Source organism: Trachemys scripta, chromosome 15, assembly GCF_013100865.1.
Source record: "Trachemys scripta elegans isolate TJP31775 chromosome 15, CAS_Tse_1.0, whole genome shotgun sequence".
NCBI classification, from domain to species: domain Eukaryota; kingdom Metazoa; phylum Chordata; order Testudines; family Emydidae; genus Trachemys; species Trachemys scripta.
In genome coordinates this window covers 26,684,650-26,704,470 of record NC_048312.1, presented here as the reverse complement: position 1 = coordinate 26,704,470, position 19,821 = coordinate 26,684,650, and the positions used below count along the sequence as shown (strand labels likewise).

General features: G+C 47.8%; 1 protein-coding gene across 1 annotated transcript in view; it reads right to left on the bottom strand.

The window, feature by feature from the left end:
• Positions 1-8,170: 8,170 nt before the first annotated feature.
• LRRC74B (leucine rich repeat containing 74B) overlaps positions 8,171-19,821 on the bottom strand; it is a gene marked incomplete in the record, with an annotated part of 26,098 nt that continues 14,447 nt past the window's right edge. The window contains 5 exon segments of the mRNA XM_034791581.1: positions 8,171-8,634; positions 11,903-12,019; positions 14,792-14,887; positions 16,147-16,225; positions 17,755-17,870. Coding sequence (XP_034647472.1) covers positions 8,614-8,634; positions 11,903-12,019; positions 14,792-14,887; positions 16,147-16,225; positions 17,755-17,870 — 429 coding nt within the window.

Sequence of the window (19,821 nt, the reverse complement as noted above, 5' to 3'; positions counted from 1 at the left end):
TTAATGGCTCAGCTCACGATGCCCCCTGTAGAGCACTGTGCTTGTCAGGTGGGTCTTCAGTGACTCAGCCCTCCAATCAGGCCACACACAGTCCATGTGCAAATAAATAAACCCCTTCTGGGTTATGAGTCCAAAATGTTTTGCAGCCTTCCCCAGCTCAGTCCTTTAACAATCCAACTGGGCCCATCATGGTACCCCTCATTGGCAACATCTCTGTAGCTCTTCACGGGCTCCCGGCCTCAGTCTGATCAGCAGGGCCTATCTTGGTACCCTAGTTGGCCAGCTTATATGCGAAGGTTCCTGCTCTGGGATGGAGCAGCACCCCCAGGGATGCCTCCCCAGAGACTCTTCACCTGCGTTTTAGTCCTCTGACCCTTGCTCTCCAGATGGGTCAGTCTCAGTTCAACCCCCTTCTGGGGGGCTAACAGGTCAATGTACAGCCCCTTCCCTGGGCCTGTCTAAACTCCCTTCTCTCAGTCACAGTCACTTCCCCAATGGCTGTTGGGGGAACCTGGACCTACCCAGCCCAGGGACCCTCTAAGTAGCAACCATGTGCCACCTCCCTTTAACTAACTGCATTTCCCTGGGCCACTTCCCGGTAGCCCATCTTAATTGAGTCCTGGCAGCCAGCCAGAAATTATCCCCTCACTTCCTCATCAGCAAATACCCGCCTTAGCCCTCACAGCCCACCAGGCACACCTCTTGCTTCCCCAGTCACTGCTAGCAGACTGGTCTAGTTAGGCCTTTCAGCTTCTTTTATATGAGCCTGCTGGGCCCTGATTGGCTGCTCCCTGCAGCCGCTCTCATTGGCTGTGTCCCACAAGCTGCTCTACACAGCTTGGAGGACCTCTCTATTGCTCTTTTCTGGGAAGGGGTGAGGCAGGGCAGTGAGGCCTCCAGCAGGGAGCCTCCGGACCTAGTCTAATCTGTCACAATTTCCTATTTAAAATGTTAGTTTTCAAAAAACAGTGTCACTGTACTCATCAGACATGTATTTAATCAGCAGTTACTCTAATAGCAAATAATCCAGTTATGTAACAATACAAACTCTGAAATCAGGCTTCGGTGGACACCAAGATCAGGTCAGACTAGAAAGGATCATAGAATCAGAAATGTAGGACTAGAAGGGACCTTGATAGGTCATCTAAGTACAGTCCCCTGCACCGAGGCAGGACTAAGTATTATCTAGGTCACCCCTGACAGGTGTTTGTCTAACCTGATCTTAAAAACCTCCTCTGATGGAGATTTTATAATCTCCCTAGAGATAATTTGTTCTGGTGCTTAACTACCCTGCCTCGGCCCCTAAGCACAGCCCAGCTGCGGCTCTGCACCCAGCCCCAGTCTTGGCCCCAGCCCCTGGGCACGGCTCTGTTCCTGTTTATTCCCTACTTTGTGCATTAATACACAGACATCTAAGATGTAAGTTAGATTTCCCCTCTATATTCCCTCATGTCTCCTCTTTGTGCCTGCTATGATTGCCCACATTCCAACCCTTCACCCGGGACTCCATGTTCTGGGCCTACCTGTGGGCTTTTGTCTCCTGCCCAGGTCAAACCTCGTTTAAAGCCCTCCTCACTAGGTTAGCCAGTCTGTATCTGAAGCTACCCTTCTTCTTCCTTGATACGTGGACCCCATCTCTGCTCAGCAATCCTTTTTCTCGGAAGACCAGCCCATGTTCAAGGATGCTGAAGCCCCCCTGGTGACACCATCCGCACAGCCATGCATTCACCTCCACCATGTGTCTGTCTCTGCCTGGCCCCCTACCAGTGCCATAACAAGGGCGAGGGGAGTGAGGCACTTGCCTCAGGCACACAAAACCGGGAGGGGGGGGGGGCGCAGAAAGAGGTGGAGAGGGGAAAAAAAAAAGCTGCTGGCACAGAGATATTCATAACCCAGGTGACCTCTCCCCGCCCCCGCCCCTCCCAGTGTCTCCTGGGCCAACTTGCCCCCCTTCCCTGGTCCGGGAGCAGAGAGTCCCTGTCTTTCCCCTGCAGCAACTGCTGCCGCAGGGTCCTAGTGCCCCTGATCTCCACTGCCAGGGCAGACTGACTCTGAGCCTGCCCTTCCCCCTCAGACCCTTTCATTTTCCAATGGGACCCTCCAGCAGCACAGGGAGCAGTCACCGCTCCTGCCACATGCGGGGCAAGGAGACAGCCCCATCCCTCACCCCCAGTGAGGCTACAGTCAGGGGCAACAGCAGGGGAGGAGGCGCACGCAGTGCCCCCCCTCCCCCGGCACCCACCATGGGGGAGGCAAGGGAGATTCCTGGACCTGAGAGGGGCCCTAGGAGCACATGCAGTGACAGTGGTGGGGGTGAGTGTGCTGCTGGGGGGGCAAGAAAGGGGGGGTCCTCCCCCAGAGCTTGCTGCTGCCAGCAGGGAAAGGGCTGGGGGGGAGTCCTCCTCTCTGGCGCCTGTCCTGGAGCAGCCTGCCTGCACCCCAACCTCATCCCCAGCCCTTTCCCACCCCAGAGCTTTCACCCCCCCACCCTCTGTCTGAGCCCTGAGCCCCTCCAGCACCCCAAAGACCTTGTCCCCAGTCCCAGCCAGAGCCCTCATCCCCCCACACTCCTACTCTCACCCTGAGCCCCCCCTCATACTCCAAACCCCTCATCTGCAGCCTCACCCCACAGCCCTCACCCCTGCACCCCCTCCCAGAACCTGCACCTTGCACCCCAATTTTTTTTTTATTTTTTTTTTTAAATTAATGGAGATATCCTATCTCCTAGAACTGGAAGGGACCGTGAAAGGTCATCAAGTCCAGCCCCCTGCCTTCACTAGCAGGACCAAGTACTGATTTTGCCCCAGATCCCCAAGTGGCCCCATCAAGGATTGAACTCACAACCCTGGGTTTAGCAGGCCAATGCTCAAACCACTGAGATATCCCTGCCCCCTGCCCCAGCCTAGGGCCTGCACCCCAGACCTCCTCCCCCACCCAAACTCTCTCCCAGAGCTTTGGGCAGGTGGGGGGGGGGGCAGAGTTTGGGTGAGGGTGGGTTCTGGGCACCACCAAAATTTCTACAAACCTGCCACCCCTGCCCCTGCCCTGCAAACCTGAACTCCCAGCATTCTCAGGACACATGCTGATCCCTAGTGGCCACTGCTCATATCCAGCACCTCCCTCCTCTCTTAACCTGTGAGTCCCTCTCTGGATTGGAACTGGACTGGAACCAAAGACCATCTTGGAAGCAACATTACCAGCCCAAGCAGTCAAAAATAATGAGTTAGGCCCCCCCCAAAATCACAGGCTCTACCGCCGCCACTTCATTCATTCTTCAACGGCAATTCGGTGGCAGGCCCTTCCCTCCAAGAGGGTCTGAGGGACCCACCACCAAATTGCCACCGAAGAGCCAGCCTTGGGGAAGGGCGCAATTTTATATTCTTGCCTCGGGCGCAAAAATACCTAGTTACGGCTCTGGCCCCTACCCTTGACTGGATGGATTGATCAGACCACCACCAATCAAACATTCCTTGCAGGCCTTATAATCTGTAAATCTACCAACTCATTCTCATTTGACCCCAATTTTGGAGCGCTTTCAGGAAAGCAAAGAGGCCCCACTGTACTATCAGCACTGCAGCCCAAACTGTCCACAGGCTACCTAATATACACATTGAAAAGGAGTGCAGCCATAGGGAGTCCTGTGGACGTCATGGAACCAGGGGAAGTTGAGGAATCCATTGTAATTGTACTTTCAATGGCCCAGCATGACATGGAGCAGATCTCTGGCTCTGTTACAGCAAAGTAAATGGGGCAAGTAACTCCTCAAACAATTTTAAAAACAGTTTAAAATACAAAAATAAAGTAGGACAAAGTGGAGCCCAGCTCGCAGCTATCGTTCTGTTTTTAGGTGCTACTGGGGATGGTCTACAGCGTGGGCACTGGCCTCAGACTCAGGAGACCTGGGTTCTGTTCCCAGCTCTGCCGTTGACTTGCTGAGTGACATGGACGAGTCCCTTTCTCTCTCTGGGCTTCTATTTCCCCTCAGCCCTTTTTCTATTAACTGCCTAAACACGTTATTAATGCTGAGTGAAGGCTGCCCAATGCTGCTGTATGCCCTTCCAGAAGGTGGAGAGTTAAGGTACACCTGCCCACGAAACCTTAACCCTGTCCTCCTTGAGCAATGCTGCAACAGACATACTAGCACTCTGCCATTAGAGACTGGGGAACACTGCAGGAACAATGCACACGAGCACCGTAGGACACAGTCAAATGCCTTTTCTTTGCTATGGCAACACTTGGGTTTAGGTCAAGCGTAGCGAATGGAAGCTACCTACACCTGGCTACCCCCAAGCCCGGAGCCTACTCCACACAAAGCACCCCACACTTACAAAATTCTCCTGCAGATTCTCCGAGGGTATGTCCAGACTACCCGCCGGATTGGCGGGTAGCGATCGATCCATCGGAGATCGATATATCACATCTCGTCTAGACGCGATATATCGATCCCCGAATGCGCTCCCGTCGACTCTGGAACTCCACCAGGGCGAGCGGCGGTAGTGGAGTCGACGGGGGAGCCGCAGCTGTCGATCCCGCGCCGTGAGGATGGGAGGTAAGTCGAAATAAGATACGTCGACTTCAGCTACGCTTCCCGTAGCTGAAGTTGTGCATCTTACATCGACCCCCCTCCCCAGTGTAGACCAGGCCTGAGACATTTCCTTCACTTTCCCCTCATTAAGCCCATGTCAGCAGTCAGGTGGCAGACAATCTCCACAGCAGGAAGCCATCTTTGCTGACACGACCCACAGAACTCAGGGCTCAAATGAAACGTCATCTTTCATGGTACAGTAACTCCTCACTTAAAGTCATCCCGGTTAATGTTGTTTCGTTGCTACGTTGCTGATCAATTAGGGAACATGCTCGTTTAAAGTTGTGCAATGCTCCCTTCTAGTCATTTGGCAGCCGCCTGCTTTGTCCATTGCTTGCAGGAAGAGCAGCCCGTTGCAGCTAGCTAGTGGGTGGTTGGAACCAGGGTGGACTGGCAGCCCCCCTATCAATCAGCTCCCCGCTCCCCTAAGTTCCCTGCCTGCAGTTCAGCTGTCCCTCTCCCCCCCGCCCCCGCCATGTGCTGCTCCTGCCCTCTGCCTTGGAGCTGCTCCCCGAGACTCCTGCTTGGTGTGCGGGAGTGAGGGAAGGAAGAGGGGAGAGCTTATGTCAGGGTGTTCCCCTCCCCCCTGCTTCTGCACCCCGCTTACCCCATCTTCCATAGAGCAGGGGGGACACACCAGGGCTCAGGACAGGGAGCTTGCAGCAGCTGCGGTCTCAGCAAGCCGATCTAATTACCAAGGCAGTGTAATTAAAGGGGAAATGCGCATCTCTCTCTCTCACACATAGGGTGTGTGTCTCTGTCTGCCATGTCTCCCCTCCCTCCATTCCTGCTGCCTTGTAGAGTGAGAGAGTTAACCCTTGAGGGCTCAGCCAATTGCTAGTTCATCATTTAGCAGTAAGGGAACTATCCCACCCTCTGACTCCTCCACCTCAACCAAGCTTCACAATCATCATCACTGTGTACCAGTATTAAATTGTTTGTTTAAAACTTATACTGTGTGTGTATATATATATATATATAATCTAGTCTTTTGTCTGGTGAAAAAAATTTCCCTGGAACCTAACCCCCCGTTTACATTAATTCTTATGGGGAAATTGGATTCGCTTAACATCGTTTCGCTTAAAGTCGCATTTTTCAGGAACATAACTACAACGTTAAGTGAGGAGTCACTGTACATAAACACCTTTCCTTGTATCACAGCAACAACTCTAGCAACTTGCTCCAACTAATCCCTCCACCACTGAATACAGCGATACCCCAAACAGTGACCACAGCTGGAGTGCATGTACTTAAATGCTGGAACACAAACAACATGTACTCTTAGTGCTTCCTCATGTCCACTTATTGCGCTACGCTGCTTCCCGTACTATTGCCAGCTCCAGGGGGCAAAGTTAAGGTTTTGTTGCGGGGACAGCAAATACCTTTGTGACAGAGTGTGTCCCACAGCAACACCCTGGCACCCCTGTATTCACCATTGTCATAAATTATATGTTTTGTACAAAGTATGCCTTGTGAGGTATCATTTGAAAAGTCTTGGTATGCTGAACATTAATATCCTGTTGGATTGTATGTGCTGTCATTGTATATGAAGTTTTGCTATGTGTGTGTTTCTGAAAGATGTGAAGTTGGAAACACCCACAACTAGTCTTTTGGGTACAACAATAAAGATGCTAGACAGTGCTAATGGCCCATCAACAAAAACAACAGGCCATGGAGATCTTTCCTGTGGACACGTCAGTCAGGGTATGAGTAATGGCTGCTAGGATTCAGCAAAGCATGCAAGGGCATGTGACTAGATCATGTGCTACTGGACTCCATCTTGTTGCTTGTACTTTTCCACAAACTGTGCTGGGGGCTTGGCTTGAAACAAAAGTTCCCTCCACATGTAAGAAACTATAAAAGGGGGGAATGACAGCATCACTTGGCCTCACTCCCCCAACACCACGACACCTCAGGAACAAAGACTGAACAGGGAAAAGGAAGTCCCAGGTGAGAAAGAAGGAAGCCTGCCTGTGTATGAAAGCTGGGTGGATTGTGTTATATCTTTGGGGGCAATAGTTTTAGGAAGAAATCACTGGAGACACAGAGAGCTGTGAACCTTGGAGCAGCCATTTATTGCTGCACACCGAACTAACCAACCGCCAGCCCAAACAGGCTGGGCTATCCCCTAATAACCTAACTCAGTTGCCATAGCAACACAAGATTCTATTACCACGACAACCAAATACACAACAGATTGTTTGTACTATTAACAGGGAGAGACACCACTTGATTCAAATCCTTATCTAGTTTATAAGGTTTATAAAGAATTGTGGGAGATGCTGGGGTGCAGAAACAGAAAAATGAATAAATAAGTGATTTAAAATACAGTTTTTACATAAGAAAGTTCCACCAATTTAATTTAAACTGGTTTTTAAACCAAATTAACTACATTGGTGCAAATCCCTGTGTGGACACACTTGTTTTGGTTTAGATCTATTTCCCATGGCCTCAGAGTCTGGAGATCAACCCATGAAATTTTCATATATTAAAGAGGTCAGGAAACAAGATGTCTTCAAAGATATCAAATTTAACCAATATGTACATCATTCCTAACTAGGGTTGCCAACTTTCTAATTGCACAAAACTTAATATCCTTCCCCGCCCCTTACCTGAGGACTTGCCCCACCCCTTCTGAGGCTCCACCCCCACTCACTCCAGACCCCCTCCCTCAGTCTCCCCCACCCTCACTCACTTTCACTGGGCTGAGGCAGGGGATTGGGGTGCGGGAAGGGGTGAGGGCTCCAGCTGGGGGGGTGCAGGCTCCAGGGTGGGGCCAGAATGAGGGGTTCAGGGTGTGGGAGAGGGTTCCAGGCTGGGGCAGGGAGTTGGGGTGTGGGAGGAGGTGAGGGCTCCAGCTGGGGGTGCGGGCTCTGGGATAGGGCTGGGGATGAGGGGTTTGGAGTGTGGGAGGGGGTTCAGGGCTGGGGTAGGGGGTTGGGGTGCAGGAGGGGGCACGGGCTCCAGGAGAGGGCTCAGGGCTGGGGTGCAGGAGCGGGTTCAGGGTGTGGGCTCCAGCCAGGCAGCGCTTACCTCAGGCGGCTCCTGGTTGGTGGCACAGCAGGGCTAAGGCAGGCTTCCTGCCTGCCCTGGCTCTGCCTTGCTCCCGGCGAATAGGAGCTGTGGAGCCGGCACTGGGGGCAGCATGTGGAGCTATCTTGATCGCCCCTGCACCTAGGGGCCACAGGGACATGCCGGCTGCTTCCAGGAGCTGTCAGGAGCTCAGGGTCCCTTTTTGACTGGGCATGCCGACTGAAAACCAGACACCAGGCAACCCTATTGCTAATTCACACTCATTTGATGGACTAGAAATAGACCAGATAGACAAAAGTGAGTTTAAATGACAGTAAATATTTATTAGATATAAAAATCTGAAACCGTTCTCACAATTACAGGACAAATTTCATGTAGCTACACAGAATTTTATCAAGCAGTTATATCGCTTATTTACAAATATCATTATTTGCTGAAAAGTGATAGTAAACAAAATCTCAGAGAATCTCAGGGTTGGAAGGGACCTCAGAAGATCATCTAGTCCAACCCCCTGCTCAAAGCAGGACCAATCCCCAGACAGATTTTTACCCCAATTCCCTAAATGGCCCCCTCAAGGATTGAACTCACAACCCTGGGTTTAGCAGGCCAATGCTCAAACTACTGAGCTATCCTCCCCATGGCACAGATGATGCAACCAGATTTCCCCACAACACTGAACAAGACAAACACATTCATTCTGTACCAATAGTGAAGCTTCAACAAAATACAGAATATCAAGAACCTGTTTTACCAGGACAATGGTAGGGGCAGTCTCATACTTTGGCACATTCAACAAGGTGCCTCTTGGAGAAAATGTCATTGTTTGGGTACTGGGGAGGGGCAATTTATAGATGGTAACTGCCCCCACAATTCAATGTAAGATAGATCAAAAGAAGGAATAATCAAAGGGTCACATATTTTGGGGTGTCCAAGGCTCATCCAGTTCCAGTCACAAATAAAAGGAAGACCTTTGATTCCACTGAGCACATATAGTGTTACGAAAATTCCTGGGAAACCTACAGAATAGAAAAAGACCATTTATTCACACTCAGCCCAAACTTTGTTAAGGTTGCTATTGTACAGCTGGGCTCGCCCTGACCCCAATTTTTGCGGGATTGTTAGAAAAATTGGACAATGAATCAATGGTTCTACACAAAGCACCATATGGGTCCATAGAACTTTATGCTGATGTGAAGCTGTGATGGGCACAGAGAAATGGTCAGGGAGGGGTAAGGTACTGTTACATTCCCAGTTGCTATTGTTATCAAACTGAGGGAAGAGTTAAGGTTGTGTGCCTGTACTGTTTTATGATTTCCAGGCATTTTGATACCTCCTGGTGCTACAATTTTAATACAGCCAAATGCAAGGTGCAATGGATCTAGGAACCAAAAACATAGCTCACAATTACAGGATGGGGACTGTATCCTGAAAAACAGTGACTCAGAAAAGACTTAAGGAATCATGGCAGAAACCAACTGAACACGAGCTCCCAGTGTGATGTGATGGCTAAGAGTGAAGGCACTCCTTGGATGTATAAACTGGAGAATATTGAATAGGAGAAAGGAGGTTACTGGTGAGACTACTACTGGATACTGTATTCAGTTCTGGGGTCCACACTTTAAAAATGATGTTGATAAATTTGGGAGAGTTCAGAAAAGAGTTGCAAGAATGATCTGAGATTTGGAAAACCTACCTTATAGCGAGAGACTAAATAAGCTCTATTTAGTTTATTCAAAGAAAGGTTAAGGCTAGGTCTACACTACCCGCCTGAATCGGCGGGTAGAAATCGATCTCTCGGGGATCGAATTATCGCGTCTCGTCGGGACGCGACAATCGATCCCCGAATCGTCGCTCTTACTCCACCATCGGAGGTGGGAGTAAGCGCCGTCGACAGGGAACCGTGGAGGTCGATTTTGCCGCCGTCCTCTCAGCGGGGTAAGTCGGCTCCGATAGGTCGAATTCAGCTACGCGAATTTGCGTATCTTAAATCGACCCCCCCCCATAGTGAAGACCTGCCCTAAGAAGTGATGATCACAGCCTACAAGGACCTACAGAGGGAGAAGAATCCTGATAGCAGAGCTCTTTTATCTCAGAGAAAAAGGAAGAATGAGATCCAACGGCTGGGATCTGAAGCTGGATAAATACAGATTGGAAATAATCTATTTACCTAGGTATTTATATATTCCCCCCCCCCCGACAGTGTCTGAGCACCTCACACTCATTAATGAAGCCCCTACCCTCCTGTGAGGGTATCCCATCCCTTTTTCAGAGATGGGGAACCGAGACACAGTGTAGAGTAAGGACTGGTTTACATGGGAAAGTTAAACTCTTGCCATAAGCAAGTGTAACCAGGTTAGTTAAGCTGGTGCAAAAAGGTTTTGTGGACACTTATTTTGGTAAAAATCAGATTTATTTTTGGTTCATCTTAAATCAATTAGGGACAGGTTTAACCTAAGCAAAACCTAAACCAAAACAAGTGTGTCCACACAGGGATTTGCACCAATGTAGTTAATTTGGTTTAAAAACCAGTTTAAGTTAAATTGGTGGAACTTTCTCATGTAGACAAGGCCTAAGTGATTTCCTCAACGTCACACAAGAAATCTCTTCCTCAGCTGGAAACTGAAGCCGGGTCTCCTGAGTCCCAGTCTAGTGCCCTGCTCACTATGCTATCGGTTGGGTCTTTTGTTCTTTACAAAACAAACAAAATATGAAGAATCTGCACAAACACAGTTGAGTCCCAAATAACCATGTTTACTGAATATACACAAACATTCCAGGTCTAGCTACCTATACTGCTTCTCTGGTTAGAAGCTGCTGGAAACCGAAACACAGAACACTGAGTACACTAGAGGGCCCACAAACTATTTAAAGGGATACTGTCCTATTCCATACACTACACCAGTCTTTTTCTCCAAATAAGGTGTGAAGGCTATTAGCTACTGGGACAATTTACCTAGGGTGTGGTGGATTCTCAAAGCCTTAGGATTGGAGGCTCTTTCTAAGGGCTGGTCTACACTACGGGGGGTGTCGATGTAAGATACGCAACTTCAGCTACGGGAATAGCGTAGCTGAAGTCGACATATCTTATTTCGACTTCCCTCCCGTCCTCACGGTGCGGGATCGATGGCCGCGGCTCCCCCGTCGACTCCGCTTCCGCTTCTCGCACTGATGGAGTTCTGGAGTCGACGGGAGCGTATTTGGGGATCGATATATCGCGTCTAGACGAGACTCGATACATCGATCCCCGATAGAGCAATCGCTACCCCCCGATCCGGCGGGTAGTCTGGACGTACTCTAGAAGATCTGCTCTTGCTCGAGCAGAAGATATGAGCTGAATGCAAGAATCATGGAGTGAAATACTAGGGCCTGGGTTATGCAGGAGGTCAGACTAGATTATCACAATGGTTCCTATTGGCTTTACAATCTATGAAAAGTAGTTGACTGTGGCTCCCTGAATTGGGGTCTGGCTCTATGGTAGTCACGGCCCCAGCATAGATTAATGCAGTCTCCAGGCTGCCCTAGTCTATGGCAGCAGGCTGTGGCCCCAAGCAGAAGGTGTAGCTGGGCACTGAGTATTCCAGTCAAGCCCCCTCCCTGCCCTGACAAAGGCCCTGTGCAGAAGGCTGAAGGAGAAAGGTAGTGTAGGAGCTAATTATGCTGGTTCTGTACCCACTCGGGACTGTCCTGCACCAGGAGACCACCCTGCTGGTGAGATCCAGCACCAGGTCACAGCAGCGAATCTAGTCCAATTAATGTAAAGCTACAGCAAGGAGCAGCTTTTAACGACATCGCTGAGCGAATGGCAAATGTTTCCATGGAAGGCATTGTAGCACTGCTGCTAGAAATCCTCATGTCAAGGCTTGGAGATGGTCAGTGATATTAGGAGTTTGCCACAGTGCAGGGGCGTAGACTAAGAGTATGTCTACACAGGCAGCCTGGGGAAGAGACTCCCAGCCTGGGTAGACAGACTTGGGGTTTGTGGGGCTCCACCTAGTGCTCTAAAAATAGCGGCACAGACAGCACTTTGATGTTGCGGCTCAGGCGGGAGGTAGGTAGGGCTTCAGAGCCGGAGCTCCCAGCCAAGTCGCAACGTCAAAGTGCTGTTTACGCAGCTATTTTTAGAGCACTAGCGCGAGCCCTGCACACCCAAGTCTGTCTACCCAGGCTGGGAGTCTCTCTTCCGCAGGCTGTGTAGACACACCCAAAGTGACCTTGAAGAGGTTCCTTTTAGGCCAAGGGATTTTATGAATCACCCTCCACACTGAACCAAGATTGGATCTCAACCTTTGGTTGGTCTTTTTTGTGCAGTGTTGCATTTCCACCATGTCTGATCTGAAGATTTGGGGAAAGCATTTTCACAGCATCACACAGGTCTGCAAAGTCTTTGTTCACAGGGATCTCCTAGAGGAAGAAAGTATCACAGATCAGTGTTCAGTACAATTTACCTTCTCTCAAAAGGCAACAGCAAAGGTACGCAATGCATCACAACATGTTCTTGCTCTCAGGCATCCATGCAACTAATGCAACCTCTGACAAAGTCCCTTCACCTCAATAACCTGAGCCATCGACCAGTTCACCAGCAAGTGGCAATACCACAGCTCTGGTGGATATAAAATAAAACTAGCTCCAACTGTCCGGAGAAGAACTGGAAACACAAAGAAGACGAGGAAAAGGGTCAAGAGCAGCTGACAAGTCAAAAAGGGAGGACATGAGATTCCAAGCAAGCAACTCACAACTCCGTTGAGGGCCGTGTCTCTAGAATGATCAGAGCACAAAGTGGCTGAAATGCATAAAACATGGCATAAGGGTGAGGTAGAAAATGCAATACGCAGCCTGTCTGCAGAGTTCACACAAAGCCTGAGGAGGGAGTCAGGAAAGTGCTGGAACAGGAGAAGGGTTTGTAAGAACATGAGGAATAGCATTTGAAAGGGGGTACTGGGACAGGCAGGATAGTCAGGTCTCTCTTTGGCTGAAGAATACATTTCGTCTGTTCTCAGCCAGTCAGAACGCAACAGGTCACTAAATAACAGGGAGCAACTGTTGCTCTATTATTAATAATTAAGAGAGCGTTATAACCTGTGTTTTTCCTTTATAAATTAAAAATAAGCCATCAACAAAAACATTTGAAAAAAGGTAGTTTTACAATATCCGCGACAGCATTCACCAGGTGAAGGGGTCTGTCACTTTTTGGCAAAACTTAAACATTAAATAGAAGGAGACCCTCTGTTAAAACCAGATGGTGGTTTATGATGTAACTACACAAGTCAGACAGCTAAGTTATGGGTACCACAATCACAATAGGTCTAACTACAAACATTTGGTCTTTGTTCAATGTGCTATTATGCCATGCTGCATAGATGCAATGCGGTGGAACTATGCTATTTGCAGAAACAATCATTCTGAATGTTCTGACTTTGGGGCCTTCATAATCCACCCTCCTTTTTCAGTAACACATACCTTTGGGATTTCATTTCCCTGTATTTTTACAGGCAAAAATAGAGAAAGATAGAAAGGTGCCACAGTGTCTGTTTCAAATCTGTGTCTGACTTGTTAGTAAATATTAACTTATTATTTTTGTATGGTAAATTGTAATTTTTATATACTAAAAGTCTTTATTTTATGTATCTATGTATTTATTGCCCTATATATAATTGAAAATAAAAAGTTCTTTGCCCTTCAATTGAACCTAATGGGTGAAAGGAAAATGAACTCAATAACAGAGTGCATGTAATCTTTTAACCCTACTTTTTACCCAGACTTTACTAATATAGTCCAGGTATCCAGGGAAGAGACCTCTCAACCTAATGAACACTGTCTACAAAAATATATGAGAAACAAAACCGAGTGGGTTCTGTAATGGACAAAATAATGATGCATTGAAAGATGTTTTTAACTCATTAAGAACTGTTGGTGTCATAGCTGTTAGTAATAATGATTGGATAAGAGATTCCTTTTTACTCTTCAATCAGGTAAATTGAGGATCATAAAAGAAATTCCATCAGCAATTAGGAAAACAGAACATATAGTAAAATTAATTGTGGGAAAGTACTTTTCCCTCCCAAAAAGGAGTTTCGTCTCACACCCAATAAAAGGAAAGAGGGTTGGAAAGTTAGTTTGGGAATGAACACTGTCAGCATTCCACCAGGTATAGAGGAAGGGACCAAACCACCTTCACTTCACCACCTTCCTTCTGTATTAATCTTTGATTAAATAATTCCATTTGAGTCTGCTATCTGACAATATCAAATCATTATTAAATTCACACATGGAACAGACAGTGCACACTCCCAGTCTAGACAGCACATTCAGATCAACACCCCGCCTTGCAGATGGTCTCGGAAGGCACCCAGCAGCTCTGGTAGCCCACAGTGCCAATGGACTCTTTTAGCCTTAGGTCACTGTATGAATGCATCCCAGGTCACTTGTGACTAGAAGTTGTTACTGAATGGTCAAAACTGGCATGGACCAGCTGCCAAACCTTAGGAGAGAGGCTCTGGATGGAATGAATCCCATCTCAACTAGTTACAGGGGTGAGGCACATGGACAGGGTACTGTGAGGAAGCTTGCACCAACACTGCCCATGCCATATCCGTGGGCAAAGGCCTGCCTTCCTCAGAGCTGTCAGTTTGGCACTTTTCACCAGTGGGAGAATGTATTCTCAGTTTAAGTTCTTTGAGCCTCAACATCCTCCAGGATTATGAGCGGAGGGCCACTTAGTTTTAACGAAAATGGGACACAAATCTTTATAAAACTATTTGGTTCTTCACAGACCAGGTGCGACAGATTTTTCCAGAGGTTTCAGGATGTGCAGTAGCTCAAATTCCCTCCAGCTTCTGCTGTTTTAGTAGAACAAGGCCAAGTATAGTGTGTAAAGGGCAATGCCTATGCACCTTAACTGGACATCCATATCCTAGAGCTGGACACTCAAAATTGGCATGTAGGCATATGAATCAGGCATTTATGCACCTACGTGCCACTGAGAACATCCAAGGGTGATGTTTGGACATGTATTTAGGTGCCCATGGTTTCAAGTTGGGGGCCCACCCAGATATGGTGGCCTGCAATGATAGCGCTGCAGTAATTCACGTGGATAGCACTGTGTTATTTACAGTTCAGACCAGTCTCCTTTGGAAGGGCCAAACTTGCCCCTGCCCCCCGCCGTTTAACACTTACGGAGAAGTCCAGGATTTCTACCACGGCCCCGGAATTTGCTTGTATAGATTTGAGAATCCCAAAGCAGCCGTCACTCTGCATGGGATTTCTGGCCATCTAAAGGCAGACACAGGAAACAACAACAGGAACAATACAGTTTGCATGTTCTTTTCATTAATGCGCCTTTCTTTGATATCTGGAACTCACACCTCAAACTGCAGCTGTCTTACAGAGCAAAATTGTCCCTTTCAAGTGTCTTCAGGCACATGCCATGGGCATGGAACAAAAGCAGGAACTCACAGTGAGAAGAATGGATGGTGATGACTATTTGAAAATCTCATGTCTACAGGAACCAAACTTATTAAAAAAAAGGTAGCTTTTTGGGATCATCAGGATGTGCCTAGGCCTCACTAAAGCAACCACATAACCTTATTCTGGTCCTCTTGTCCTCCCTCAGCATCCACAACTCCACTCTCTCCTGGTTCTTCTCCTCCCCGTCCCATCTTTCAATGGGGGTTCCCACAAGGCTCCAGCCTTGCCTTTCTTCCTTTTCTCCCTTTACACACCATCACTGGCTGACTTTACCTATGTGTGTCTTAGGTTCAAGGATGTGTAACTGACCTCGACTGTGTGTTTTACACCAGCACAAGATTCTTTGCCCAGCGGAAGCTGGATGCAGCAATGTGGAAAAAGGGTTAAGCTGTCAGGGAACGGGTTATGGAGTCGTAATTCTCTGCTTGACCGTGGAGGCCATTCTACCATAGGATAGCTGCCAGTGGTCCCCAAAGGGCAACACACCAGCTGGGAATATCTAAAATGCAGTACACCTGGTCATACCCACTCTCCACCACTCCATGACCTACTTCACCTGAGCGTCAGGAGCTCCCTTGTGCTGTCTGGGGAATGGAAAGGAAGAAGAACAGAGCAGAGTGTCTTCCCTACTGTGCTGAGCTGAGGGACAGGTCAGACACCCAATGGCCATTAACCACGTCTCCCTCCAGCTCCCAGATATGTGCAGCAAACGTGGCTACCATGTAAGGAGTTGACAGCAGAGGCCAGGAAGATCACCCTCCATATTGAAAGGCGAGGTGCTAGACAGCAGGGCAGAACAGGGAGCAGCAGGCTGCAGGCTCTGGTTCACGTAGGGGGAGGGGTATAAAATACTTGAATTCAAAAGACTGTTGAATACAAGCACTCCTTGTCTACATGAGACCATCTGCACGCCACATTTCACAGGCGTGGCCGGAGACTGATGCTAAAGGCTCCCCTGCTGTTGCTGCAGAATGGCTCACGCAGAATCTGATTCAATGTGCCAGTGACAGTTTAAATATCTACTTTATTGCCGTTTCCAATGTCTGCTTAAAAAAGCTACTCACATTAAGGCTCTTCAGAGTCCGGTTTTCTTTCAGGCCTACTGCAAAGCGCAGAGCTCCTTCCAGTGAAATGCGGTTATTGCTTAGAACAACAGAGAAAAGGTAGACTTCTTACATTTTTCATTCCGTGTTCCCCCCAGCCAGGGCCACACTGTCATGGAGACACTTACTACAGTATGGGCAACAGGAGGACAACATGCTTTACAAACTCATGTAAAGGTACAGGGAACCACTTCTCCCACCACTGACATGTGGACACATCTGGAAGGGCATTAATAGCAGCAGGTTAACAGCTCTCTACACACAATTTGAAGGAGAGGAAGTGACAAAGAATCCCATCTCCAGTTGAAGTTGCAGGGAGGAGACGTATCTGTCTGGGACACCTGTGTTAATGTACCTACTCTCACGGAAAGTGCTGTGAGATCTTTCGTGACCCTGAATGCTCACGGCCTCGGTTTTAAATCTCATCTGGAGAACAAGCGCCAGCAGCCCAGCATTCCGCAGCTACACCACTTCCTGAAGTGCACAAGTTTTCCCTGAAGGTCTCCCATCCAAATACTGACTTGGACTGGCCCTGCTTAGTGCATGTCTATTTCGGAGCATTTGCTTTTATTGTTAGTGTGACAATTAAAACCTGAGTGTTTGTTCCTTGAAATGTTAGTTTTGTAAGTATATCCAGGTAGCCCCTAGCATTGCAGCAGCCACTGCCTGCTCTTCCGGAGCTTAGGTCCCACTGGCACCTAATGCACTGGGATGGGAGGGTCATTGCCAGCTCGCCTGTGGGATTTTACACTGCAGGGAGTACTTGGCACTACCGCCTTGCTCACCGCCTGTCTCATGACCATTTCTGGTTATGTTCATGGTCTCCATAACTGCATCTCTCTGAAAATTACCCGGTCTCGTGGCTCTCCCACTAACTTCACCAGCCTCTGTTGTTTTCTTGACTCTCCCTTTGCTGAACCAATCAGCCTCCTCTTTGAATCGGTTCCTAGCATAACATGTCCACTGTACGCCTGACAGTACGTCTCACACCTAACTATCCTTAGTAGATAGGCCAGTGCTTTGAAGAACAAAGGAACTTGTCCAGCTCTCATTGTGAGCACAAACATGAGATTTCTCTCTCAGGCTGCACAAGGTGCCCTCTAAACTCCGAAGTCCCATTTCACTTTTCTTCTCATTTCCAGAGGTGCTAGTAACCCTGGATCCTTATCACTAGATTTCGTTCCATCCATCCTCCCCAGCCAGATGGAATCAATTTATTTCCTTCCCAATTTAAGATTGTAACGATGTCACCTTGACCCCAGTAAGCCTCCTCACTCCTTTACGCCATCGCTTTTTCTGGGGCCACCAGGCTGACTACAGAGCTGGGGACCTGGCAGCCAGGACTGAGGGCAGGGCAGTAAATAACAGATGCCAACAGATCTTACCCAGCTAGAAATTTCATGGACAAACTCCCATTACATGGCATTCTTTTTGTCATCTTAGCGGCAGCAAGACCGTCCCTCCTTACACATAAAACTGAGATCAATGGCTGCTCAGGGTTTCAGCACCAGGGGGTGCTCTCACTTTCAAGTGTGGGACGTATTACATCATGACCTGAGCCTGACTCACCTAATGTTGAGCTCTTCCAACACATTGTTGACTTTAAGGGCCTCCCCCAGGGCAGCTGCGCCGTTGTTACTGAAGCCATTGTAGGAAAGGTCCAGAACTCTGAGGAATACGTTTGCCTATGGAACAAGCCAGAATTACTGTAAAAAAACCTCACCGTAGCTTGGGACAGAAACAGCTATCTGCATCGCCCTGGCAGAATGACCTTCCATGACCCATGCTTCCAAAACACAATTAAAAATAAACGCAGAGGGAAAGTGAGCGAGAGGAAGAGAATGAGCAAAGGACATTTCATACCAACAACTAGTGGTGGGTGAACCTCAGAAAAATTCCTTCTCCATACATGACCCTCCTAAAGTGCCAGGCTTCCCTCTTCCTTCAACCCCTCTCCTCTCCCTTGGAAGATCCCACCTGTAGCTCACAGGTCTGGCAGCTTCTTGACTTAACCGCAGCTGCGGTTTGATCTGAATATCACATGCAAGTAGTTTGTGAGTCTCATGGAGAACAGCACAAAGGATTAGCGCCTGCTAGAGCCCAGTAGCTGGGCCCAGAAAGACTCTCACAAGTGGGGGAGTTGTGCAGCGGAGACACCTATTGGCCGAGGGCGAGCTAGTGGCTAATTAGCACGTTTTGTTGAGGGAGTTACTGGACGGTTCACAGGACGATGGGATTCACACCATTGGCGCCATGCTCAGTGCAGTCCCCAGCACCTGGTCAAACTCCTTGTAAAAGGGGCAGGATGACAGCGAAGGAAGGAGCAGTAAAGGGTAAGAGTGCTGAGTGAACAGTCTGGGATGGGATAGCATCAGTGAGCTCAGGCTGGATACCTCCAGTATTGCTAACCTGTAGGGTGACCAGATAGCAAGTGTAAAAAATTGGGGTGGGGGAGTAATAGGTACCCATGTAAGAAAAAGCCCCCAAAATCAGGACTGTCCCTACAAAATCGGGACATCTGGTCACCCTACTAACCCGGACAGTTCAAGTCATGAGTCACACACAAAAATATCATGCAATCAGCCCCAAAAATCACAAAGTCGGGAAGGATTTTTAAGATGCTTTTCTGGTGGTGTGGGGCAGTTCCTTCAGGAATATCAAAAGCCTGATCTTCTCTGTGCAGGGCAACTGCTTCCTGAACTAGATAATGGCAGCCCTCATCGGAAAGGAAAGGGGTGTTGATGTTGAGTGGGCAGCTTGAGTTAAATAGGTATTAACAAAAATAAAAACAGAAAACCCCCACAGGTTTTAAACAATCTGACTAGAAATCTCTTCCTCTTTCAACTGTTTAGGTCTCAATCTCTTGTGATGTCATAAGCTCACTGGTCACTCCACCTCAAATTCTTCCAGCAAAACAAAATCAAAATCGGAGCTTTCCAATGTAAACATCTGCCTATATTTACAAATACACACACAAAAGCCAGGCAGAATATCTTCATCAGAATGAAAGAAACAAACAAAAAAAACCACACACACACAAAAAAGGAAGTGAACAATTGTGTCTACTCTGCAACTCATTTTTCTCTTGTTGGATCCCCTTCCTCATCAATCTTGCAAGATGCATCATATAAAATGGTAGGAAAAAAAATAGTACAATGTACGGTATTAGATAAATAATCTGATAATAAAAAACAGCATGATAAAGCACATGTACAACTAGACAGAAGTTAAGTTGCACACACGGCCTCAACTTTGGCATTTCCTGGCCTACTAATGTACTCACCAGTTTTATGGATGGAATTTTCTAAGGTGGCTTTTTTTTTTTCTTTTTAAGAAACAAATTCCAATCTGAAATTTAATCTTGAACTATTAATTTAATCTGGAATGGATTTCAATCATCTGATTTAAAAAAAAAATCATTAGGTTCAGGCTTTATAAAACTAACTTGAAAATGTATGCTATTTATAAAAAGAAGAACAGGAGTACTTGTGGCACCTTAGAGACTAACAAATTTATTAGAGCATAAGCTTTCGTGGACTACAGCCCACTTCTTCGGATGCATATAGAATGGAACATATATTGAGGAGATATATATACACACATACAGAGAGCATAAACAGGTGGGAGTTGTCTTAC